We start from the raw sequence: 26,065 nt of genomic DNA, 5'->3' as shown, positions 1-26,065 counted from the left end.
CAAAAGTTTCATAGCACTGGCTGGTGACTAAAGGAAAACCTCTGTGGAGAAAAATGTGCTAATATCTATAAAAATTACAAATACACACATCGTTTGACCCAAGGATACTTGGAACTTGCTACACATGAATTCATACTTGGGCAAGATGATATAATATCAGGCTATCCATTGCTGTTTCTAAGAGCAAAGACTGAAAATAATTCAAATGGCATTCATTTGATTTATAGGCATTCATTAAAAAGAATTCATAGGCATTCATTAAAAAGAATATGGAGAATTTTTATGTACTTACAGTAGTCAATAAAACCTAAAATGCTACTGCTTGTAACATGCATCTTGCTTTCATAATTGTTAAAATGTGAAAAAAGTGTGCTTAGAAATAATGACATACAGTATATTCTCCAGATAATCAACTGAAAAAAGCAGCTTCAAAATAGGAAGCACAGGATACTACATATTTATATTTTAAAAAGTAAAAAACATTATGTTTCACACAAATACCTGTATGTGACACATATGCACAGCTCTGTAGAATGAGACACTTGGGGAGGTCAAGGTGACCAAAAGACAAGGGTGGGAAGGAGACTTCTAACTCTCTGGACTGAATCTAAACGTCTACCTCAGATCCCAATGTTGATGCCCTAAGGCCACCGTGATGGTATTTGGAGATGGAAGATGGTGCCTGTGTAAGGTCACCAGTGGGGTCCATGACAGATTAGTGCTCTTTTTTAAGATTTGGGTTTTTTATTTGAAAGGTAGAATTACAGAGAAGGCGAGAGAGAGACAGAGAGGTCTTCCACCTAATGGTTCACTCCCTAGATGGCCATGTTGGCTAGGGCTGCACCTGGCTGAAGCTAGGAGCTTCTTCTGTCTCCCACATGGATACAGGGGTCCAAGCACATGGGCCATCTTCTCTGCATTAGCAGAAGAGGGCATTAGCAGGGAGCTCGATAGCAAGTGGAGCAGCTACAAATTCAACCAACACCATATGTGATGCTGGCACTGCAGGCAGAGGCTTAACCTGCTATGCCAACAGCACTGGCCCCTGGAGTAGTGCCCTTCCAAGCAGAGGAAGAGACATGAGCGCGCTCTCTACACGCATGAATGTAGGAAAGGCCTAGTGAACACACAGTGAACCATTGGTTGTCTGCAAGTTGGGAAGAGGACCACCCTGAAGACCCAAACCCGCCAACACGTTATCTTGCCCAAAGAACTGTGAAAAATAAATGTTCGTCGTTTAAGCTCCTAGTCAATGGCATTGTTAAAACAGCCCAAGCTAAGACATGCATACTCAAAATATGAAATCTGTAATGTTTTCAAAAACTACAATACAATGTGAAAAAAATAACAATTAAGTCTTTGGGATCAAACGTTTAACTCTCATAATTTGTCATTATCTTTGAAAATTATATAAGTAATAAAGTTTTTAAGTTGGAACCCAAGAGAATAAAACAAACTCCTTAATTTCTGTGAAAAGCAAGAGTACACTGCTATCTTCTATGAATTCTAATGATCAGAAATTAGAATTTGCCATAAGAAGATGTGCTTGTATACTTTCTAGGGGTATTTAGTTACGTCAAAAATTGTAAGGCTGGTCCCATTTACAAGGCTACCTTATGACAAACTCTAAGGAAAGTATTTTAGTGAGTGTCCAATTCTTACAAGTAATAACAGGATTCCACTGTGTTTAAAATCATATAGAGCAGGCATTTGGTCTAGCAGTTAGGCTACCAGTTAAGACGCTCACTTCCCACATCAGACTGTTTGAGTCTGATGCCCAGCTCCAGCTCCTGACTCCAGCTTCCTGCTAACAGAGTCCCTGGGAGCCAGTGGTGATGGCTCAAGTAACTGGGTTCCCACCACCCACACAAGTTGAGACACCAGCTTCTTTCTTCAGTTCCCACGCTGGCCCAGCCATTTGCAGACACTGGGAAGTGAACCAGCAGTTGGGAGCTTGCTGATTCGCTCTGCCTCTCAAATAAATAAATACGTATTTTTTTTAATTCCCCTTTCTAAAAGCAAGTATTTTATTAACTTGAGAGTACATGATGTTGCATTAGAACATGAGTGCTGATTAAGAAGTGCTGTGTTTTATCTTACTGAAATCCAAGCAGAAGGATGTAAATTTCAAGCTCAAACCAGAGTCTGTTCCATTGCTATGTCAATTAACAATATGCAGACGTAAAATCTTGCTGCTGTAAGTGAAGAGATTGTGCAATAGTTCCCTTCAGGGTTCCAGGGGATTCTGATCTAAGCCTGACAGACAAGTTACTGCTGGTTTGCTTTACCACTCAGAGTTAGAATAATTTCAACTACTTAGAAGTTCATCAAACTTGGGAACTCACTGAATAACTTACCTTATTTTTCATGTTATTTCTTATGACATTAATACATACTCATTACTGACAAATCTGGAAAACATTTAAAGGAAAGCCTAAAATAGAAAATGAAATCATTCCTATGCATAGAAGCCAGAGTTTATATATATATATATACATACACACACACAGTATATATTTATATGCATGTACACTCTAGAAATGAGACCAGGATATTTATAGTTTTATAGCTTTTTTTTTTCATTACTTAGAAACCTATACTAGCAATCCCTATGCTAACTAGGGCATGCTGTAATATAATAAACCAATCTCTGCAGTAGGCATTCAGATTGCCTTTGGTTTTCCCATCTATGTGACTGTAACAATCATGCACTATAGCCAATGCTGAGATGAGTATCTTCAAATGTAGTTTTCTTATGCATCCCTGACTCTCTCCCAAGGGTAAATTCCTAAAAGTGAAATAGTCAGCTGAAAGAGAACATTCGGTAAATCTGGTATATGCTGCCAACTTGCCACGTTATGCATTACTAATCTTCTTCACATTGTTTTCTAATTAGCTGAGGCCACAGAAGCATCTGTGAATGAAACAAATGACCTGTCTACACTGCTTAAGGAAACCACACATTACCCAGGCATAATGGGCCCACAAAAGCTGTGCCTGTACAGACAAGTGCACACACACTGATTCGCCAGGGGCACCGGGGTGTGGACAGAGCACAGGCCACTGGATCTGGCTTGGAACTGCAGCTCCACCAATGACTGCTTGTGTGGCCCTGGATGGCTCGCAGTTTTCTCAGCTATCCACCGCAGGTCTCTGTGTCCACATCTTTGGGCAGATTCACCACATAAAAGCATCTGGCACTGCAGACTGCTCTCGCTGAAGTGCCGTGGCCCAGTGAACAACACAGCTTTAAGTCCCACCTCGCCTGCTACTCTGTGGATCCTAGGAAAGTCCCTTGGATCTCTCAGAGATATTTTCTTAATGAAATGCTCAGCTCGTACACCTGTTGTGAGGAATAAATGAGGTCATAAATATAAAGCTCCAAGCACATGCGAGGCACTTTAGTTACTCTGGTTTTTTAAAAATGGGTTTCACACCCACAATGAGCCAGAAGGCACAGGATGACCAGTCTGTCCAGGGAGCGTGTTGGGATGCAAAGCTCTGAAGGCTGAGCATTCTCCACGGCAGTACCTAAGCCTTCTCCTTCCAGACGGGAGGCTGACTTGACCAGATCTGCACACCAATGTGCACACTGCTATGTCTTCGGTATCACGTGAGGTCTGGAAGCCACCAGCTTGTGGAAGAAGCCAGAACCCAGCACTTTCCCCAGGAACCAGCCTGGCCTTCACTCACACTAGAGACTGCGTGGCTGCGGACAGCCCCGCAAGTGACTGAGCAGGTCCACCAGGGGCACTGGGGTGGAGGCTCATGTCAGAGCTCCACTCCCGGTGGAAGGCACCTGCATTCTCCCCCACTGCCCCCGGCTTCTGGAAGTGAAGAAATCCTGACTAAAGGGTCTCAACCTAAACAACTCCCTCTTTTTTTCCCGGACGCTTCTATACTTGCCTGCTAAAGCAAGCAGGAAAAAATTGAAAGGAAAAATGAGAAGTTGCTGGTTCACCAATGTTTTTTTCACATACAAGTTGTGATCTATCACTGCAAATACAGCATGGCCACACTGTCTGCCGGCAGTGTTCCTAAGTTGTATACTGTGTTCCACAGAATAAAAACACACACTGCAGGAGACTTAGAACACCCACTTGTCCCTGTCAGCACGCCCAACCCCTCATATGGGGTGTGGGGTGGAGGACAGAGTCAAGACCACTGAGCAAGCAGGGGTTGATTAAGGTTCCCATTTGAAAGATTCCAAAGACGTAAACTTGGTGAGAAAGAAAAAAATAAATGATGCATGTCATGCCAATCAAAAGATACAACCCAACCTGAGACCAAGCTAAATCAAGCGCCAGGAGCAATCAAACAAGTCCAAGGCAACGATTTAGGGAAAAGACCTTGACTCAATGGAGGCAACAGTCCACGGACTGAGCTACACCTGTGCCTCGTTATGGCTCGAAGCACCGACTAGGAGAGTCCACCAGAGCACACTGACAATGTTCACGAACCAGACGGCCAGGAAGGAGAAGTGGCAGCTCAACACTTCCGGAAACTACCAGTGTTCGTGGGTAAATGGGTTTAAGAAAAAAACTTCCGTTTCCCCCTTCATCCTAGTTTACACATTCCACCCAAGCCAGGACGTCGGGTGGTTTCACTGAAATCGTTCCGTAACACTTCCTATTTCTTCTGTTTGCAAAGGCAGCTCCGGAGACGCCTGGGGGGCACCACCTGGCCACGTCACCACCCAACACACTGGCTCCCAACTCCGTCCACCCTACAGGACTCACACATCAGAACCCGCAAACAAGAACCCGAGCAGCGGGCCCTGCGGCCTCTTCCGGAATCCCGTCCCAGGCCACCCGCCGCTCTGCGGGGACAGATGCGGGAGTCGGCAGTGCCCGCACCCACCGTCAGCACCGGCGGCACGGGGCCGACCCGAGAGCGCGGCCCCGGGAACCGCTCCGCAGGCGGGCACCGCGCGGTCGGCTCGGCCCGGCCCAGCAGAGGCAGGCAGAGGCAGGCGCCGAGCGCCCCAGGCCGCCGGCGGAGAGACCGACCCGAGCGCCGCGCCCCGCACGCGCAGGCCCGCCCCGGCCTCGCCAACGACCCAGAGCCAGGCCGACCCGCTCACGCCGGGCCCGCCGCCGCCGCCATACCTTCTCCTCGCCGTCGTAGATGCGCACCCCGCGCTGCTGGATCACCAGGGTCTCGTTGAGCTCCAGGAGGCCGCTGGTCCACACGAAGCGGTCCATGGCCGACGCTAAGCCGGCAGCCGCCGCTCGCCAGCCCGCCCGCCTACGCCGGCGCCGGCGCTCTCGGCCCGCGAGTCGTGCGCCGGGCGGACGGCGGCGCCCCCTGGCGGCGAGCGTGGCGGAGGTCGCCTTCCAGGGAGGGTGGGCACGGGGGCGCGCGCGGATTTATCTATGCTGGATATGTCATACAAATTGAATAACATCACACACCACCTTCTGTGTCTGGCTTCTTTCGCTTGGCAAGCTTTAGAGGTTCTTGAGTTTTTGTTAGCTGTCCTAATTGTTAAACTGTTCTCTGTCACTTAATGGGAACCCATGTTTACTCAAGCTGTCTGATGAAACTTTAGTATAGAACAACAACATTGACAGCAGTACATAAAGAGCAGTGATGTCTTAAGAATGGTGAGAGTACGACTTGACTGTTGTTTCTGCCAGAGTTGACCTTAAATGTAAGCAGCCGTACTGAAAATGGGACATTAAGAAAAAAAAAAACCTACAGAAAATCCCACACCCGTTTTGCTACTAGCTGCCATAAGAGGTCTGAAGAAAAGAGTGGACAACAGTGGGGAAAACTTACCTTAGTGGAGGGCCGGCTTTGGAGGTTCTCACAGCTGGGCAGGGGCGCTGTGGGGAAGTCACACCCTCGCACCCCTGATCCCACGCTGAGACCCGGCTGAAACAGAACACAGCCCCAGTCCAGTCTTAGTGCAGAGACCAGGCAAGAGGAAGCAAAGTCGTGAACTCAGAGCGTAGAACCGGAAAGGCAGTCTGGACTCTCCCTAACTCTCCCACACTAAAACCTTCCGGCTGGGAATCGTTACGTTTTCTCTGGTGGAGAGGTGTTTGGGTGGCTTTTGTGAAGGTGCTATTTCTAGGTGAGGACTGAGCGTTATGGCAGCACACTTCAACAGCAAGTGTCTACAGTAAATGCTTTTAATCTTCACAGGCGGAGTATACACAACCTGCAGAAGGGAGCGCCTCTTTCCTCGTTCTCTCTCTCTCTCGCAGCTGATAATTGTGTAGTATGCAGGCATAGAAAGCAGACTCCAGTTCCCGTCTGCGAGCTCAGCAAACGTGGAAACATAATTTCCGAGCTTGTCATCTGCGAAGCAGAGATGAGGCTCGAAATGGGGTCACGTTGGCGAGAGGGAAATACTCGTGCTCTCGGTACGTAGCCTGCTGGTTCCGTTGTCCTACAACAGGCGCAGCCAGAGCACACTTTTTTTTCTCGTCTGCCTTCCTCAAAGGACCGTGACCGTCCGGGGACTCGTCCTATCTGCAACCTCGAGGCGCTGCTAGGTGAGGATTCAGCGGACCGACTCCTCCTACGCTGCACAGTCGGGACGAAGAGCGTTGTTTGACTTTGAAACGCACAGGCTCAGCGGGCATGGACCCGGGTGGACGCCCGGGCACGCTCCCGACACCCGCAGCGCAGGCCCCGCCTCTCTGCGCCTATTGGCCCATTCAATTCACGCCGGCACCAATGGGCGGAGGCGGCGCCCGCGCTGTCAAAGGCTAGCGCAGGGGGCGCGGCGCGCAGTGTCCGGCGGCCGCGGCCTGAGGGAGTCTGAGCCGCTCCGAGCAGACGCGCATCCTCCGACCACGGGCTGCTATGAGCACGCCGGCAGTTCCCCGGGACCTGCAGCTGCCCCCGAGTCAGAGGGCCCAGTCCGCGTTCAGAGGTGAGGCTGGCCGAGATGGCGGGAGCGGCGCCAGCCGGCCGGAGGGGCGCGGGCGGGCGTGGGGGCCGGCGGTCAGGGCCACCGGGCCTCCCGCCGACGGTGTGAGCACTCGAACCGGTGGCTGTTGGCTCTGTGGCGATAGTGTGCGGGTTGAGAGCCTTTTGTGCGGTGGCTGCCGGCTGCGGACCGGTAGACACGAGGAATCCGTTTAGCGACGGAGCGAGTGCGCAGGCCTGGGTGGCTTGGGGGTCCCGGGCCGCGGGGGGCGGGGCCGGGGCGGGGCGGGGCTGGCGCACAGCCCCACTGCGCCTGCGCCGAGCCCTCCCCGAGCCGGGTCGTGAGTGGCTCTGGCGTGGTGGTCTTGCCTGCTCTGATGTTTGGATTCAGTTCCTCGCCTCCTTATTCTGGGAACCCTGGGGTTAAATGGGTCTCAACAAATATGACTACTGTTATTTCTTTGTTCTACAGATGAGAAAACAGTAATTCCCAGCTGAACCAGTTCTGGCGAGTTAGAACTTGGGAGTCTAGTGTCTCGCCTAGTCTACAGATCGGTTCCCTGAGGCATGGCTTTCAGCAGCGTAGACAGTGATTTGGCACACAGTAGAGAACATGATTCTCCTGCACAGTGCTTGTGGGGCCTTTCATGATCACATTCGCTTATTAATGGAATTATTTCCCAAAGGCAGTGCTGAATTGGGCGCTTTTCTGGAAATGGAAAATGTGATCTCAAGTACAGCAGTTTTCGAAATAAAATCTCCACTTAGCAATATTTGCTGTTTTAATTAATGTTGACTTATAGCTCTTATATTTTATTATTTAGAACAAAGAAGACAGAAATTCAAGGAACATCTGTTAAGAAGAAAAACATTTTTTTCATACAAACAGGAAAATCAGACATTATCCAGGTGAGGTCCAATTTATTCCAGTTTATTTTTACATTCTTTTTTGGTACAAAGTTTTCAAATCTGGTGCTATTTTGCACTTTCAGCACATCTCAGTGTAGACTAGCCACATTTCAAGTACCTCAGGATCTACATGTGGCTCGTGGTACATTATTGGATGGTGTACCATTAGATTACTGAGTTTTTCTATCTAAATTGATTCACATTCTTAAGCAGAAACAAAGGTGTGTGTATGTGGCGGGGCAGAGGTTTCCAAAATGTAAAAATGTAGAGATTTGAAGATTGCTTTAATCTCAACATAGAAAACTCTTGATATTATCTTATTTACATTTTTAGAATTTTACATGGTTATAGCAAAAACAAAGCTTATGAAAGTATATGGAAGTGGAAAGACAAAAGGTTCCCTTACTTTCTACAGTTAACTCCATGACAGCATCGTTTCCAGGTTTTTTGCCTGATAAGAACCTGGGCTGTAATCTAGGCCTGCAATTATTACTAAAGCCACCATTCAAAATGTGTAGTCCTGGCTATGTCAGAGCTTTGCCACTTCTCTAAGCTGATTGAACAAACAGATGTGAAAGGTGGCAAAACCATAATTATTAACTGTTGCAGATATCAAATCTTGTCAATTCTAAACTTATAATTTTTTCACATTTTAATGTAATCTCTAGACTCTAGATCTGTTTTAGAGTCAATGACAGGTCTGACTTTTTTCTCCTCTTGTTTCATGTTAGATAAAATCATTAGAATCACCTAAAAGATTGTCACAGCCTTTACTGGTCAGTCTATACTTGTAAAAGGCAGATTAGGTTAATTAGAGAAAACATTGCTATGGAGAAATGGCCTAAAAGCAGTGCCAACTAGAAACTCCAGTTTTTAATATATCCTGGCTTGTGTTTGGTAAATTCTGGATTTCCTTTGGGAAGATTATTTAAAAAAATATTTTTCCCAATTTAATAAATCTGTTAGTACTAAAACTAACCCAAGGAGGTGTTGCTTGATAAAGGTTTTTTCTGAAGACTTGTTTGGACACTAGAGAAGAATGATTTGGAATAAGATTGTTACGTGTTTACATACTCTATGGTAGGGAAGATATTAAGACTTTCAGGAAAATTCCTCAGTTGTCTTGTTTGCTACTGCACTGTAATAAAACTTTTTCTTAGGAAAAATCTCATCTCAGTTCTTGCCTCAACTTAAAATCTAAAATTTTGAAGTTGGTTAATTATTAATATCTCCCCATCCTTCTTCCCAAAAAGGAAACCTCCTTGATAGAGGATTGATTTCTTTTTTTTTTTTTTTTAAGTTGTGGCAAACAGACAGTGATGACATCTGAGGACCAGGTCCAAAAAGGAACAAAAGCTCTGAATCTTGAAACAAAAATGGTAAGAGATGAACATAGAACTCATAAATATCTTTGTTTTTTCCCCTTCAGAAACTCTTTCTGAAAGAAATGAGTCCTAAACTACCGTTTTGTCTTAAATAACTCTTTTAGGCTGATAAAGAAAATCTCAATAGACCTACAGGGAACAAAAATACAATGGTGGACAAAAATTGTGTTCCTTTAAAACTGTCTAATGAATTAAACAACTCAACCACAGCAATTGATGCAAAGAATTTTGGTGATGATAATCAAGCTATGCAGTTGTTATCAATTAAAGATGATCCCCAAAGTCAACATATGACATTAAGCCAAGCATTTCACCTTAAAAACAACAATAAAAAGAAACCAGTGACTGCAGAAAAGCCAAAGCAAGATGCTAACATGCCCAAAAAACCTGTGCTTGGAGCTTACCGTGGTCAAATTGTACAATCTAAGATTAATTCTTTCAGAAAACCTCTACAAGTCAAAGATGCAAGTTTGACAACAACAACGAAACTTGCAACTACTGTCTCTAAAGCCACAAAGCCTCAGCCTATAAACACTAGCAGTGAAACAGTGAAAAGTGAGCAACCCTCAAATATGACAGCTGCGACTAAATCTGTGAGCACTACATCTCAGAATACACAACTTGTGAGACCTCCTATTAGAAGTCACCATGATAATACCCAAAACACGGGGAAGCAAAGCATCAATAGAACCTCGGCCAACGTTACCATCCGGAAAGGGCCTCGGGAAAAAGAGTTATTACAATCAAAACCAGCTTTATCTAGTGTCAAAACTGCTTCTTCTCAGGACATAAAAAGAAACAAGGCACTGTCCAGAGGCATAGCATCTGAAATGGTAGCCAAGCCTACTTCATCTTCTAATGCCAAATTGGTAGAAAAGTCAAAACCCGTTGACCAGCAAAGACCTACTATAGCAACGGCAACTGTTAGTAGTCGGTCAGGTCAACCCAAAGAAACTGCAGAACAGAGAAAGTAAGTAGTTGTAATTTTCTTACTTTAATTTTCAATAGAATATCACTTTTGGATTTGGCTTATAATTTTATTGAATGTACCAGAATTTTTCATGTGTCCTGTCAGGTGTGTGATGTCACATGTCATGGAACAATATGATCCAATAGAGATTGTGTTTAAATGTGTTTTATTAGTTTGCCTTCTGTAACCTAAGTGCATAATTACTGGGAGACACTTTATAACTTCTTCTTTTAAAAATGAACTTGGGATCTTTGAGCATACAGTTGCTCTTGATGTGGTCAGTATGTTTAAACTGTGAATTAGCTGTGTGTCACTAGTGTAGAACTACTTAAAGACCTGAAATACTTTGAAACTTGCTCCATTTGGCAGAATTCTATCATAAATATCAAAGTAATACTTACCTGCTGCTTCTAACTGTAGAGCTCGTCTGAGTGAGTGGAAAGCTGGCAAAGGAAGAGTATTGAAAAGACCTTCTAACCCAGTAGTTCAACAACCTGAGCCTGAGGGACAAGCTGGAAAACCGGTTGGGTCCTTCTGGACTACCATGGCAGAAGAAGATGAGCAAAGGCTATTTACTGAAAAAGTAAACAAGACAATTTCTGAATGCCTGAACCTGATTACTGAGGTAATGTTTATTTTATACAACATTTGTAAAGCATTTTAAAGTTTGAAGATTACTTATTAATTAGATTGTCAGTCTTTTTAACCAAGTAATGTCAGTGAGTTGCTGTTGATTTAATCTTGTCAAGTTGTTTGCACAGTTAATTAATTAATTTTAAGATATACTGCCTTGTTCATTAATTGTGAGATTGTTAGTCTTTCATTGACTGAGTTTTGCATTGAGTTTACATAAATAGGTCAAAGGGATAATTGGGTTTTTACTTGAGTTCCAAATTTGCAAGATGTTAGTATTCAGTGGACGGGGTAGATAATTTACTTTCACTTCTGATATTTCTGTTTCTTATCTTTATTCAACATACTTAAAATTTTTTTACACTCATTATGTATTTTACCAAAAGCTAGCAACACGAGTACTATTAATAATAATCACTGGGGCCAGCACTGTGGCATAGCGGGTAAAGCCACTGCTTGCAGTGCTGGCATCCTATATGGGTGCTGGTTCGAGTCCCAGCTGCCCCACTTCCAATCCAGCTCTCTGCTATGGCCTGAGAAAGCAGTACAAGATGGCCCAAGTCCTTGGGCCCCTGCACTTGCATGGGAGACCAGAGGAGGCTCCTGGCTTTGGAACGGCGCAGCAACGATCTTTGCGGTCATCTGGGAAATGAACCAGTGGATGGTAGACTTCTCTGTTTGCCTCTGCCTCTGCTTCTCTGTAACTCTGACTTTCAAGTAATCAAATAAAATCTTTTAAAATAATAATAATTATATAACCCATTATCACAGATTAAATTTAGATTAATGAAAATAATTCTCAAACAAAACCCCATTCATCTCTAAACCAATATCATCCTGGTCTTGAATTTATTGTAAAATTTTACTATTTGAACCAAAATCTTCTGGAGTGATAATAATCAGCCCCAGAATATTTTCTTTATTTATTGGCTACTGTTTAATCTTGTTTTTGTGAACCGTTAGTGTCTGAGATCTATAATGAAACTGAATATAGGATATGATTTTAAAACACAGAGAGAGGAGGAGAGACAGAGAGAAAGGTCATCCATCCACTGGTTCACTCCACAGATGGTTGCAACGCTCGGAGCTGCACCGATCTGAAGCCAGGAGCCAGGAGCTTCTTCCAGGTCTCCCACATGGTTGCAGGGCCCAGGGACTTGGGCCATCTTCTACTGTTTTCCCAGACCGTAGCAGAGAGCTGGATCAGAAGTGGAGCAGCTGGGACTCAAACTGGCGCTGATATGGGAATCCTGGCACTGCAGGGGGCAGCTTTACCCACTATGCCACAGTGCTGGCCCCATAGATGAATATCTTTAAACCTTTTGAGGACCCGTGAAAATTATAGTCAGGAAAACACTGATCCTGTTATTATTTTGCTGCATTAAGGTTTTTTGTTTTGATACTATGGAATTTTTCTGCCCTGCTGTTTAACTAAATATAACTCTTACATAAACCACTACAAATTCATTTTGGCCATAATATCAAAACCCAACAAAGACATATAAATATGGAGGGACCAGTACTGTGGCATGTCAGGTAAACCTGCCGCCTATAGCACCAGCATCCCATGTGGGTGCTGGTTCGAGTCCCGACTGCTCTACTTCTGTTCCAGCTCCTTTCTAATGCACGTGGGAGAGCAGTGAAAGATGGCCCAAGTGTTTGGGCTCCTGCACCCATGTGGGAGACCTGGATGAAGCTCCTGGCTCCTGGCTTCAGCCTGGCCCAACCCCAGCTATTGTGGCCTTTTGGAAAGTGAACCAATGGATGGAAGATTTCTTTTCTCTGTCTCTGCCTCTCCCTCTTTGTAACTCTGCCTTTCAAATAAATAAATAAATCTTAAAAAAAAAAAAGACAACAAATATGGAAAAAAATCCTCAGGCTATTCTCAAACATTTGATAGATGCAAAAATTCTAAATAAAGGGGGCTAGCATTGTGGCACAGCAGGTTAAGCTGCCACCTGTGACACTGGCGTTAATCCTGATGGAACTATAGGCCCCTGGCTTCAGCCTGGTCCAACCCCAGTCCTTGCATCCAAGTGGGGAGTGAACCAGCAGATGGAAGGTCTCTTGCTGTCTCTTCTCTCTGTTACTCTACCTTTTAAATAAATACAATCTTTCAAAAGAAAATTCTAAATAAGGTATTAACATGGAACCACACTATATACAAGAGGATAAACATCAAGACCAAGTAAAATGTTAGACTTCATTTACTAGAACAAGGGTACTCTAAAAATGTCCCTGTTGATTGCAGGTGTTTGGTACAGTAGTTGAGTTACTACTTGGAATGCCACACATCCCAAATCTGAGTGACTGGTTCGAGTCCTGTTTGTCCTACTTCCAATCCATCTTCCTTCTAATGGGCCTGGGATAGCAGCAGAGAATGGCCCATATACTTGAGTGCCTGCCACCCACATGGGAGACCCAACTTGACTTTCAGGCTCCTACCTGAGCCTGGTGCAGTCCTGGCTGTTGCAGGCATTTGTGGAGTAAACCGGCAAATGGAAGATATCTCTCTGTGTCTCAAAGATAAATGAAAATAAATAAAAGCATTTTTAAGTGTTCGTGGAAATATAGAATTAAAAGATAAGTTTATTTTGATGCAGAAAAAATTTGAAATTCATACATAACTTTTTCATAATATACATTTTCTATGAACTTTTTGAAGACTATTTCTCAACTAGTATTTCATTTCTTTTGCCTTATATTTATTGCTGATGATATTCTTTTTGTTAATCATTCACAATAAGTTTGGAGTTAGGATGATTTTTATTTTAGTAAGCATAATTATTATTTGTTTGTAGTTTGTAGGGTAAAAAAAAAATCACACACTTTATTTCTTGCTGTTTTAGGGGTGCCCAAAAGAAGAAATACTGATCACACTGAATGACCTGATTAAAAATATTCCAGATGCCACAAAACTTGTTAAATATTGGATTTGCCTTGCACGTATTGAACCAATCACAAGTCCTATTGAAAATATTATTGCAATCTATGAGAAGGCCATTCTGGCAGGGGCTCAGGTGAGTTAAAATTTATTTATATATATTATTACAGTGAAAAAGATACAGAATTATTTTGGGACACAAGATAGTGTTACTTAATAAAACTGGTTTTATGTATAAATAGTATAATAGTAATAAATGTTCAGACACTAAAGGATTGCATTATAGAAGCAGTTTCAAAGCCTTCTAAAACTTTTCGTCATGTACTAGGGATAATCAGGGGTGGAGAATTTTTTTTTTCTGCCAGGGGCCATTTGAATAATTAAAACATCATTCATTCATAGGCCATACAAAATTATCATTAGCCTGCTATAGATGTATTGAATTTCAAGTCCTGCCTGTGTTTGCCTTGGCAGGACCAGGCCAAATGACTGCATGATAGGCATTCCCCACCTCTGCCTTAGTGTATGCATACTTTCAGACAGGCTGAAATGTGAATTTAATGAAACTTTTTGTGAGAAATGTTTTAGCACAACGTGTCATTGTGTACATTTGCTATTTGGGACATTTACTGTGAAACTGATTTTTAACATTAAAATTTTCTTAATTAAATATAAAGCAAATATAACTAAATCAACTTTTAAAATATAATCAAGCTCTGATGGCTTTGTGAAAGAACTCTGCCTCTAGGAGCATATTTCAATGTACTTATGTTTATGCACCACATGAAGTCGTCCTGCTCATGTATAGAAAATGACAAACTAGTTTCTCTAACATTATTACCACCATATTTCTCACATTTTCTAAACTATTGATACAAGAAACCCTGTGTAAAGACTGAATCATTTCTCAAGAGTTTTTCTTTGGTTGAAGATTTTTTGTTTTTATAGCTAAATGTACAAAGACATAATTCCTTTTCACCAAGTATCTAAAAATATATTTTTCAGACTGTTTACATAACTAATTTTTTTAAAATTTCAGTTTTTTTGGCTTTTCTCTAAGAAAGGTTGATTCTCAGCAAAATCCATAAATGCTAAAATCAACTTTTCACCTGAATCAAAAATCAAATATTGGATAGATATTCTCTTATTGATTATTACATTCTTGAAGAGTAATTGTATTTGACAGAACCCTAATTAGGGCCGGCACCGCAGCTCAATAGGCTAATCCAACGCCTGCAGCGCCAGCACACCAAGTTCTAGTCCCAGTTGGGGCGCCGGATTCTCTCCCAGTTGCTCCTCTTCCAGTCCAGCTCTCTGCTGTGGCCCGGGAGTGCAGTGGAGGATGGCCCAAGTACTTGGGCCCTGCACCCGCATGGGAGACCAGAAGAAGCACCTGGCTCCTGGCTTCGGATCAGCGCAGTGCGCCAGCCGCAGCGCACCGGCCGCAGTGGCCACTGTGGGGTGAACCAACGGAAAAAGAAGACCTTTCTCTCTGTCTCTCTCTCTCACTGTCCACTCTGCCTGCCAAGAAAAAAAAAAAAGAAAGGGAGTATTAGACCCCTACTACTGTAAACCAGAATAGACATTTCTTTTAAGGCAGATTAAAGCAGTGTAGTTAGGGTGTAAAACTAGAGCCACTGTTGTGTGTGGAATGCAGTAATGTAAACAGAAAGATGTTATACCAGAGCAGAATTAGAAAACAGGAATCAAAATTAGTCAAAAAATTTGAAAGCAGAATGGGAATTCAGGAACACTTGGTAATCCAGGACTGCTCACTTACCTTGAATGTATTATGTTAGCAGGCATGATATCTCAAAGGAACATGGTAAGTACTATGCTACATGCAAATAGTGCACATTTAATAAAGTTTTGAATAAATGAAATATATTGGGCTGATCAACCTTAAGCTATTCAGAGATGCATTTAATAACATGTGAAACAAAATATAATACTGAACTTAAATATAGGAGAAAAGGAGCTATTAAATTTAATACTCAGCCCTTTCATATATACTGATACTATTAATTTACCATCTTCATTAATTTTGTTTATATCAGGAAAGCAGCAATAGTTATCAAAGGCTTCAGAAAAATAGGGAAAATTTTAAGTTGATGAAATTCTATCCTCTAAGTTCATTGTTACCTATAATTTGGAAAAAATGGTCATTTTTAAATCTTAGTAACTACTAAGTGTTTTGAGAAGCATGATTAAAGAACCATTGTCTCAGGGCTGGCATTGTTGCACAGCAGGTTAAACTGCCCCCTGCAATGCCGCCATCCCATTCAGAGTGCTGGTGTAGGTCCTGGCTGCCCTGCTTCCAATCCAGCTCTCTGCTGATGTGTCTGCAAAGGTAGGATGGTCCAAGTACTTGGGCTCCTGCCATCCATGTGGGAGATCTGAAGGGACTTCTGGGCTCCTGGCTTCGGCCATTGTGGCCATTTAGGGAGTGAAACGGCAGATGGAAGCTCTCTCGCTCTCTGTCACTCTGCCTTTGAAATAAAGAAAGAAATCTTATAAATAAACAAATCTTATAAATAAAACAAATACTGTCGTATTTTAAAAGTGAAATTTTGATCACTGGCCTTACCATTTTCAACTTGAATCATCTAATTAATATCTGAGAATATAAATCTAATATGGATTTGCTTTCTTTATTTAAAAAAATTAAGCCTATTGAAGAGATGCGACACACAATTGTAGATATTCTAACAATGAAGAGTCAAGAAAAAGTTAATTTTGGTAAGTTTTATTTGATTTCCTTCAAGCAAACTGATTTTATTAAATTTATTTGCAGAATTCATTTTTTCTTTTAACTTATTTTGAAAGCTGTTTCTGTTGACCTACCTCTCAGATAAAGTGGATTTAAGTATTATAAGGAATTTTTAATTAGGAGTTCTGGTTCAAAATCCAAATTGTCATTGATTATCCATGGAAGTTACTTTACCTCTTTAGGCCTTAATTTTCTACAAATACCAGATAGTTTGAGGTTTTGAGGTAGGCATTTGGAGCCACAGTTAAGATGTCGCTTGGGATGTGTATATCCCACATCAGAGTGTTGTGATTTGGGTCACAGCCCCTCTTCTGATTCCAACTTCCTGTAATGCAGCACCCTAGGAGGCAGCAGGTGGTGGCCCAAGTACTTAAGTCTCTGCCACCCACATGGGAAGCCTGGATTGGGTTCCAGGCTCCTGGCTTTGGACTGACCCAGCCTAGGCTGTTGTGGGCATTTGGAAAATGAACTGGCAGATAAAAAATATCTCTCTGTCTCAGCCTTTCAAATAAAAATTTCAAAAATAATATTTTTTAAATGAGGCATTTTAATTGGGTGATCTCTAAAGACTTCACCTATTAAATTCTGTCATCTATTTTGTGCTCTAGAAAAGCTCATTCAAGAATTCCTTGTTTGGATATAATAGGTAGAGATATGAAAGAGATTCATTAGCTGTCAGACATAGAATATAAACATTTTTTAGATTCAAGTATAGGTTTTGCTTACCTTAGGCACTATAAGATGGTGATTGTTGAGGATACTGAATGAAATAATGTATATAAAGCAAATATCATAGTGTATGACAAATAGTAAGTTTACAAAACTTCAGCCATTTACATTCATTAACTTAGAGAAATCACTGTACGGAAATGTAAGCTAATTTGTTTTCCTGTTTAGAAACACTGCTTATAGTTTTGGTTTTGGTTTTTGGATTTTTTTTTTGCTACATATCACAATCAGCAAATGTTTGAGTATGTATTATTTATTGCCTCCCTGTATCTGTTTATTTTCTTTTGATTGATGTTAAAATGGTTTAAACTTTTTTTTAAAAGATTTATTTGTATATTTGAAAGGCAGAGTTACAGAGAGGCAAAGTCAGAGCGAGAGAGATCATCCAACTGCTGGTTCACTCCCCAGATGGCTGGAGCTGGGCCAATCAGAAGCCAGGACTCTGAAGCTTTCTCCAGGTCTCCCACATGTGTGCAGGGACCCAAGAACTTTGGCCGTCTTCCGCTGCTTTCCCAGGCACATTAGCAGGGAGCTGAATCAGAAGTGGAACAGCCAAGACTCGAACTGGTGCTCATATGGGATGTCGGCACTGCTGGTGGCACCTTTACCGAGTATGCCACAGTGCTGGCCCTGGTTTTTGACTTTTAAAGATTTATTTATTTATTTGAAAGTCAGAGTTACACAGAGGAGAGGCAGAGAGAGCGAGTGAGCGAGCGAGCTCTTCCTTCCGATGGTTCACTCACCAGTTGGCCACAACGGCCGGAGCTGTGCCAATCCACAGCCAGAAGCTTTTTCCAGGTCTCCCACGCAAGTGCAGGACCTAAGGACTTGGGCCATCTTTCACTGCTTTCCCAGGCCATAGCAGAGAGCTGGATCAGAAGTGGAGCAGCCGAGACTTGAACTGGCTGGCGCCCATATGGGATGCCAGCGCTTCAGCCAGGGCATTAACCTGCTGCACCACAGCACTGGCCCTTGGCCCTGGTTTTAAAATTTTTAAGGTTTCTGATGTAAGCTGCCAGATTGCTTCCCAGAGCAGATACAATACCATTATTTTTAGTACATGAAATGAATTTAAAATGTAGAACTCTAGATTCAGGATTAAAATAAATAATAACAAAGGTTGGCCAGCGCCACGGCTCACTAGGCTAATCCTCTGCCTTGCGGTGCTAGCACACCGGGTTCTAGTCCCGGTCGGGCGCCGGATTCTGTCCCGGTTGCCCCTCTTCCAGGCCAGCTCTCTGCTGTGGCCAGGGAGTGCAGAGGAGGATGACCCAAGTCCTTGGGCCCTGCACCCGCATGGGAGACCAGGAGAAGCACCTGGCTCCTGGCTTTGGATCCGCACAGTGCACCAGCCGCAGCGGCCATTGGAGGGTGAACCAACGGTAAAAGGAAGACCTCTGTCTCTCTCTCTCACTGTCCACTCTGCCTGTCAAAATAATAATAATAACAACAACAACAAAGGTCATGCTTAATTATAAATTGTATTATAAATATTTGGTTATGTGAAATACCCAAAAAAAACAAAACCCACAACTGCTTGGTGGAGTTAATATGTTAATGCCATATTAACCTAGTAATATGTTCTAGGAGACCATTCTGTTTGGCAGTATGCTTAATTCAGTGGGGAATATTTCATATTAAGGCAACTGTTAATAGGATCCATGGAAACACAGGATGTATGACCTGATCTTACTAGGGATGTTTAATAGCTTGAGAAGAAATAGGGAAGTAAGGAAACTCTGGAAAGACTACTTGGTATACCACAAAAGGAAGAGAAAGATTTAACCCAATTGTGTCTTGCTTGCTTAAAAAGCAAGTGGAAGTAAAAGCCTTATAAAAAAGTTTTCCTCATAATTCTCACTAGCTCCAAAGGTAATGTAAAAAGGTAAAGCCAGTACTTAAATCTGATTCAGTTACTGGTGTTCTCTAACAGTAGAATGTCTTTGGATGGGAAAAAAAAAAAAGCTATCCATAAACTCTTGGCTTTCTGAAATACATCACTACAAGATCTGAATATATGATCCATTTTGCAAATCAAAATTATTTATAAACAGTAGAGAACATAAGTGGGAAATATAAAACAAGTAATAATAGGGCCGGCACTGTGGCACAGTGGGTTAACACCCTGGCCTGAAGCGTCAGCATCCCATGTGGGCGCCAGTTCGAAACCCAGCTGCTCCACTCCCCATCCAGCTCTCTGCTATGGCCTTGGAAAGCAGTAGAATATGGCCCAAGGCCTTGGTCCCTGCACCTGCGTGTGAGACCAGGAGAAAGCTCCTGGCTTCAGATCAGCACACCTCTGGCCATTGCGGCCAGCTGGGGAGTGAACCATCAGATGGAAGACCTCTCTGTCTCTCTCCGTCTTTCTTTCTCTCTGCCTCTCCTCTCTGTGTAACTCTGCCTTTCAAATAAATAAATAAACCTATTTATTTATTTATTTGAAAGAGCCATATAGAGGGCTAAGAGTGCCAGAGAGAGATCTTCCATCTGCTGTTTCATTCCTCAAATGGCCACAGTGACAGGCACTGTTCCACACTGAAACCAGGAGCCTGGAACACCATCCTAATCTAGATTGCAGGATCCTAAACACTGGAGCAGTCTTCCACTGCTTTCCCAGAAACACTAGCAGGAATCTGGATCTGTGGCAGAGCAGCCTGGACTTGACCCAGAGGTCCAATACAGGATGCCAACATCACAGGTGGTGGCTTAACCCAGCAATGCCACTATGTGGCTGCCCCAACACATAATTTTCCCTAAATCTGAACCTTCTTTTGGTTCTTGATCTAAATGAGTAGTGATATCCAGTTGTCCAAACCAGAATCTTGGGATGCTTGTGACTCCCTTACCCTTCCTATCTCCCTACTCCTGCTTCCCAAGCATAGGGATTAAATATCTTTTTAAAACCCATCTACTTCTCTCCATGCTTCCTCTCATTAGTGTGGTAAGATCTCCTGTAGCTCAGCTGGGCCACAATAGCTGTCTCCTTTGTTTCCTCTCTCTACTCTTGCTCCATCCTAAGCCATTCCCAACGCTGCCAAAGTCCTGTCCTGTCACTCAGTTGCTCGAATTTCTGACTCCAGCATCTTCTCTTGTCACTCTTCCTCTGCCCCAAACCTTCTGTTTCCTTCTTGTGTCTTTTATTGTCTTCATTTCCCAGGAGGGATCATACTATCTTTGCTTCCTGGTCTTTTCATGCAAATCTTCCTTGGGGCCAGCACTGTCGCATCATAGGTTAAGCCACCACTTGCTGCGCTGGCATCCCATATGGGCTCTGGTTTGAGTTCTGACTGCTCCACTTCCAATCCAGCTCCCTGCTAATATCCTGGGAAAGCAGTGGAACTGCTTGGATCCCTGTACCCACGTGGAAGACCAAGAAGAAGCTCCTGGCTCCTGGCTTCTGATCAGCTCAGCTCCGGCTGTTGCTGCCATTTGGGGAGTGAACCAGTAGATGAAACACCTCTCCTTCTGTCTCTCCCTCTCTGTCTCTAGCTCTTCCTCTCAAATAAATTAATAAATCTTAAAAAAAAAAAAAAAAAAAAAAAAAAACTGGGGCCAATGCTGTGGCATAGCACGTAAAGAAAGCCTCTGCCTGCAGTGTCAGCATCCATTGGGTACCAGATCAAGTCCCAGCTGCTCCACTTCCCACCTGGCTCTCTGCTATAGTCTGGGAAAGCAGTGGAAGATGGCTCAAATCCTTGAGCCCCTGCACCCATGTGGAAGACCCGGAAGAAGCTCCTGGCTCTGGATTGACCCAGCTCTGGCCATTGTAGCCATTTGGGGAGTGAAGTAGCAGATGGGAGATTTCTCTCTTTGCTTCTGCCTCTTTCTAACTCTACATTTCAAATAAATCTATTAAAAAAATCTGCTTTTTCTTTACCTAATTCTCACTTATCCTTTAGACCTTAACTCAAACATCACTTCTTTAATTAACCTACATTAATACACCTTTTCTTCCTCCTACAACCTAGGTTAAATATACCTGATTTGTACTCCCTGTTTTTTCCCCTATGCAATATTTAGTGCACTTGGTTACTTGTTTAATTGTTTGTCTTACCTTTTAAACAGTAAGCTTGATGGACAAGAACAGTATGGAATCTTCCTGACCGTTGTATCCCGAATACTAATGCAATGCCTGACATATATTAGATGCTTAAATTGTTTGTTGAATTACTGATTCCCTGTTCCCTTTTTTTGAAACCTTGGTCTTTAACTCACTAAAAAAAGCCATAGTCATTTATCAAGAAATTAAACATCTCTTAGTAAAACTCTCTAATAGTTTTCCTTAAAATGAAATTCAGAGACCTTTTTAGCTTAATGGATTTATCAGGATGTCTCAAAAGTATTTAAATCTAATGTGTTTTATTTTGAACTCTTTGTCTTCTCATACTGCTTCCTTTCTCCAGAAGGGGGGAAAAAGAATCTCTTCTGGCAAAAGTGACGCCTAAGAAATTTTTGAAGGAACATGCACACTCATCTATACATAGACATCATTTTATTTGTTCATGAAATCCTGACTCAGAAATATTTCTCAAATGGACCCTTCCTTCCTTTCCTGACCTTTCTATTTACAACAGCTTTGCCTTCTTACCATTATAGATCATTCCATGCCTTTCCAGACAATCCTTCACATCAGCCAAATATATCTTTCTCTCCAATGAAATTTTTATCAAATTTCTTGCATATAAAGTTCATTACAGTTGTGCGCCTGCCTACTTGTCAGCTCCTCACCTCCTCCCCATACTGCCACTTTTCTCATTACCCTACATTCTAAACACATAAGCTCTTTAATGTTTTTATTTATTTTAAAGATTAAGTTTATTTATTTGAAAGGCAGAATTACAGAGAGGCAGAGGCAGAGAGAGAACGCGGTCTTCCATTCCCTTGTTCACTCCCCAGATGGCCGCAACAGCCAGAGCTTTGCGGATCAGAAGACAGGAACTTCCTCTGGGTCTCCCATGTGGGTGCAGGGGCCCAAGGAATTGGGCCACCCTCCACTGCTTTACCAAGCCACAGCAAAGAGCTGGATTGGAAGTGGAGTAGCTGGGACTAGAACCGGTGCCCATATGGGATGCCAGCACTGCAGGTGGCAGCCATGCCCACTATACCACAGCACTGGCCCTTAATGTTAATAGAACATTTTAGGGCCGGCTAGCAGTGGCGCAGCGGGTTAACGCCCTGGCCTGAAGCACCAGCATCCCATATGGGCACCAGTTCGAGACCCTGCTGCTCCACTTCCAATCCAGCTCTCTCCTCTGGCCTGGGAAAGCAGTGGAGGGTGGCCCAAGTCCTTGTGCTCCTGTGCCCATGTGGGAGACCCAGAGGAAGCTCCTGGCTCCCAGCTCCTGGCTTCGGGTCGGCACAGATCTGGCTGTTGCGGCCTTTTGGGTAGTGAACCATCAGATGGAAGGCCTCTCTCTCTCTCTTTCTCTCTCTGTCTCTCTCTCTCTCTGCTTCTTCTCTCTGTGTAACTCTGACTTTCAAATAGGTAAATAAATCCTTTTAAAAAATAGATCATTTTATTTTATGTGTCATACTAAGATTTCTTTCTTGGTCTTGTCCAGTACTCATTTTTCAAGACTCAGGATAAATGCTATTTGTGAAGCTTACACTTGCCATCTCTGTGTACCACAAGCAAAATGAGTTATTCCTTTTTACAGGTTATAATAATCCTTGGTTCTTTTTTCATTTATAGTGCTTATCTCATTTTATAATTGTTTTCTTTTTTCAAATATCTATTTATTTTACTTTACTTATTGAAAGGTAGAGGCATAGCTGGAATCAGGGGCACAGCCAGGACTTGAACTCATGCACTCCAGTATGAGATGTGGACATGTGAACTGCTGGGCTAAATGCCCATTCTGATGGCAGTGTTTACTTAGGAGAATTGATGGTTAAGAAATGGCAGTTGGGTTTCATTCTTTAATTTTGAAAATATGGACCAACTAAGAATAACTTTTAATGTCTTCTGATTTTGTTCCTAAAATTTGGCCAAAAACTTACACTAAATAAGTAAATGTGTTTTCCATAGGAGGAAATACTGAAGAGGCTTATGCAACCAAGGAACAAATCCAAGAAGGGAACACTGAAGATAAAGATCTTAATCTAGAACCAGTAAAACAGGAAATAGAAAATAAACATCATAGAAATGTGGTGTTTCAAGATTGTGAAAAAGAACAAGATGATAAAACAAAAGATTCAACCAATGATGTTAAAACCCCCAATACTGAAACCAGAGCAAGCTGCATAATTAAATATAATGTATCCACTACACCATACTTGCAAAGGTAAACTTTTAAAATATAACGGCTGTGATTTATTTTCATGCTTAGGGATAATAAATATGGTATTTCTAAGGTAGCTCCAGATTGGAACTATCATTTATTAATATTGAAAACCTTTTAATCAAATTAAATGTCTTTGGACCATTTCACCTTTTAAATACTCTGCTTTGCTTTTTTCTAAATATTGCTGTTTTGGAAAAGAAAACTTCTATGTCATTTTATGAAATCTCTGTATATTAGGAATTAACCAGTCAAGTATCTACTGTATACAAGTTTGTTTGTTTGGTTGGTTTTGGTTTTGTTGTTGTTGTTTTTGGACAGGCATAGTTAGATGGTGAGAGAGAGAGAGAGACAGGTCTTCCTTTTCCTTTGGTTCACCTTCCAATGGCCACTATGGTCGGTGTGCTGCGCTGATCCGAAGCCAAGAGCTAGGCGCTTCCTCCTGGTCTCCCATGCGGGTGCAGGGCCCAAGCACTTGGGCCATCCTCCACTGCCTTCCTGGGCCACAGCAGAGAGCTGGACTAGAAGAGGAGCAACGGGGACAGAACCGGCGCCCCAACTGGGACTAGAACCCTGGGTGCCGGCACCGCAGGTGGAGGATTAGCCAAGTGAGCCATAGCACCGGCCATATTGTATACAAGTTCTAACAAATGATGGAAGGAGTAAGTTCCTCTCTTCAAGGAGGTTTACCGTTAACTGTACCTTTCTACAAGACAAGGAATCACAGGACTGTAACATATAAGTTATAGAATGATAAATAGCATAGACGTACAAAATAAAAATATTAACTTTGGGGCCCAGCATAGTGATATGATGGTTAAAGCTGCTCTGGCACTCCATGTGAGTGCCAGTTCATGTCCCTGCTGCTCCACTTCTGATCCTGCCCCCTGCTAATGGCCTGGGAAAAGCAGCAGAAGATGGCCCAAGTGCTTGGATCCCAGGGAGACCCAGAGGAAGCTCCTGGCTGCTGGCTTTGGACTGGTCCAGCCCTGGCTGTTATAGCCAAATGGGGAGTGAACCAGTAGATGGAAGATCTCTTTCCCTCTCTGTCTCTCAATAACTCTGCCTTTCAAATGAATAAATAAATCTTAAAAAATAGTTTTTGTAACTCTGGGAATAATTTTGTGTTATCAGTGTAAAAAAGAAGATGCAATTTGATGAAACGAATTCTGCATATAAAGAGCTGAAGTTTCTTACACCAGTGAGACGTTCCCGTCGTCTTCAAGACAAGACTTCCAAATTGCCAGATATGTTAAAAGACCATTATCCTTGTGTGTCTTCACTGGAGCAGTTAACAGAGCTGGGAAGTGAAGCCGACGCTTTTGTCTGCCGTCCTAATGTAGCACTCTGCACGATGTTCTCCGAGACCAACACAACAGAAGAGGAATAAAGCTCTGAAGAAGAATGGGGTTTTATTATTCCTGAATGTTGTGTTTTGTGTGGCTTTGTGTTTCCTTTTGGTCTGGATATGGCTAAGTCCCTAAGTATTCTAAGTATTCCTGACAGTGAGCTCCTTTACTAACATTTATCTTATAACAGGCATTGCCTTTCTATGCAATGAAAACATAATCCTGCCTTGTCAATCTCAACACTTTTCTTTAAAATAAATAGTTTAAAACAGCTAGTTTACTGTGTTCCTTGACTATATACAGGTTTTGTCATGTTAGCTTCTTTACTAAATCTAAGTACAGTAAGATGTATCATCAGAAAATAAAATGTTCTTGATAAAGTTTCTAGTTTTGTATTGACATTTTAAAAAGTTGTGATAATTTTTTTTGATGACTGAGTAGAACCAACTCCCTTCAAGTATAAAACGAGGTTTGGCTTGCTTTTCCACCAGATTCCTGTTACCCACACTGTTGTGCCCTGCTGTGTCTCTTGGACAGCTTGGACAGCTTGTGGTTCTTCACTGTCACTTCATCAGTGATAGCCTGTGTCTCTGGTCTCTTGGCCTCTTTCTTTAAATTATAACTGAGGTCACCAAAAAGGATAAATAGCCTATTCCTAAAAGAGGGTTCTTTGTGTAAGAAAGAAAAGAAGCCACATTTTGTAGATATTTGAAACTTTAAAATGAGTTCCTTTTATAACTTGACTACCTAAAACATTAACTTCCATAGCTTCATTTGATAGTTTATAAACTATTAGAATTGAATTAGGAAAGGGAATATATAATATTTAATAAATGTCAATCTTGTTGAGGTATCATTTCTAAAATAACCAAATATTTATACTTGCTTTCTCCTCTATAACAACTTTACTTCTGTCATGACTCCAGCAAAATAAAATTTATATATAGTAAAGCATTTTCTCCCCATATATAAATCTACCAAGAAAGCTGTTTTGTAAGTCCCAGAACTAATATTTTCATTTCATGCATGCTTTTGTAACAAATTTCAGATAAGTGAATTGTAAAAGATTAGTTTAAAAACTATGTATGTAGTATGAATGTGGTTAAAGATCATATACTTACATCTTATGTATGTTCATTACATTTGTATAATATCTCTGTTCTATTTATTGTGTTCTTATGTTCTAGAGAGTAGAAGTTTTATTCTTTTTTAACTGCGTACCTGATATGTATACAATAAAAATATCTGTATAGTGGTGTTTCAATGACATTTA

The 26,065-nt window shown here is 42.3% G+C and overlaps 2 protein-coding genes across 6 annotated transcripts in view; one reads left to right on the top strand and one right to left on the bottom strand.

The window, feature by feature from the left end:
* Positions 1 to 6,392, bottom strand: part of VPS36 (vacuolar protein sorting 36 homolog) — a 38,124-nt gene extending 31,732 nt beyond the window's left edge. For 2 of the 5 annotated variants that reach the window (XM_008273890.5, XM_089304210.1), the window contains exon 1: positions 5,782 to 6,392. Coding sequence is in view for 1 of the 5 variants with exons in the window: in XM_002720741.6 (XP_002720787.3) it covers positions 5,109 to 5,204 (96 nt within the window). In the remaining 4 variants the exon portion in view is untranslated. Of the gene's footprint in view, positions 1 to 4,860; positions 4,956 to 5,108; positions 5,242 to 5,781 lie in introns of those variants that run through there. The other 3 variants (XM_002720741.6, XM_089304209.1, XM_089304211.1) reach the window with 2 other exon arrangements.
* Positions 6,393 to 6,637: 245 nt separating this feature from the next.
* Positions 6,638 to 26,044, top strand: CKAP2 (cytoskeleton associated protein 2). Its single transcript, XM_002720757.6, has 9 exons — positions 6,638 to 6,886; positions 7,707 to 7,791; positions 9,092 to 9,170; positions 9,281 to 10,146; positions 10,567 to 10,771; positions 13,629 to 13,799; positions 16,333 to 16,402; positions 23,191 to 23,446; positions 24,578 to 26,044. Exons 1-9 carry the CDS (start codon positions 6,817 to 6,819, stop codon positions 24,831 to 24,833), a joined length of 2,058 nt encoding a protein of 685 aa, XP_002720803.4. The 5' UTR covers positions 6,638 to 6,816; the 3' UTR covers positions 24,834 to 26,044.
* Positions 26,045 to 26,065: the final 21 nt, after the last annotated feature.

The sequence above is a fragment of the Oryctolagus cuniculus genome, chromosome 9 (genome assembly GCF_051225735.1).
Source record: "Oryctolagus cuniculus isolate XC-2025 breed Fujian yellow rabbit chromosome 9, ASM5122573v1, whole genome shotgun sequence".
In the NCBI taxonomy this organism is placed as follows: Eukaryota; Metazoa; Chordata; class Mammalia; order Lagomorpha; family Leporidae; genus Oryctolagus; species Oryctolagus cuniculus.
The sequence above is the reverse complement of the archived record's forward strand: the minus strand, read 5'-3'. Positions and strand labels throughout refer to the sequence as shown.

Excerpts from the sequence above, each read along its gene's own strand:
- CKAP2 (XM_002720757.6), top strand. The coding sequence starts at position 6,817 with ATGAGCACGCCGGCAGTTCCCCGGGACCTGCAGCTGCCCCCGAGTCAG. Across the intron at positions 10,147-10,566 it reads GAAACTGCAGAACAGAGAAA|AGCTCGTCTGAGTGAGTGGA; the intron begins GTAAGTAGTTGT and ends TTCTAACTGTAG. Across the intron at positions 13,800-16,332 it reads CCATTCTGGCAGGGGCTCAG|CCTATTGAAGAGATGCGACA; the intron begins GTGAGTTAAAAT and ends AAAAAAATTAAG.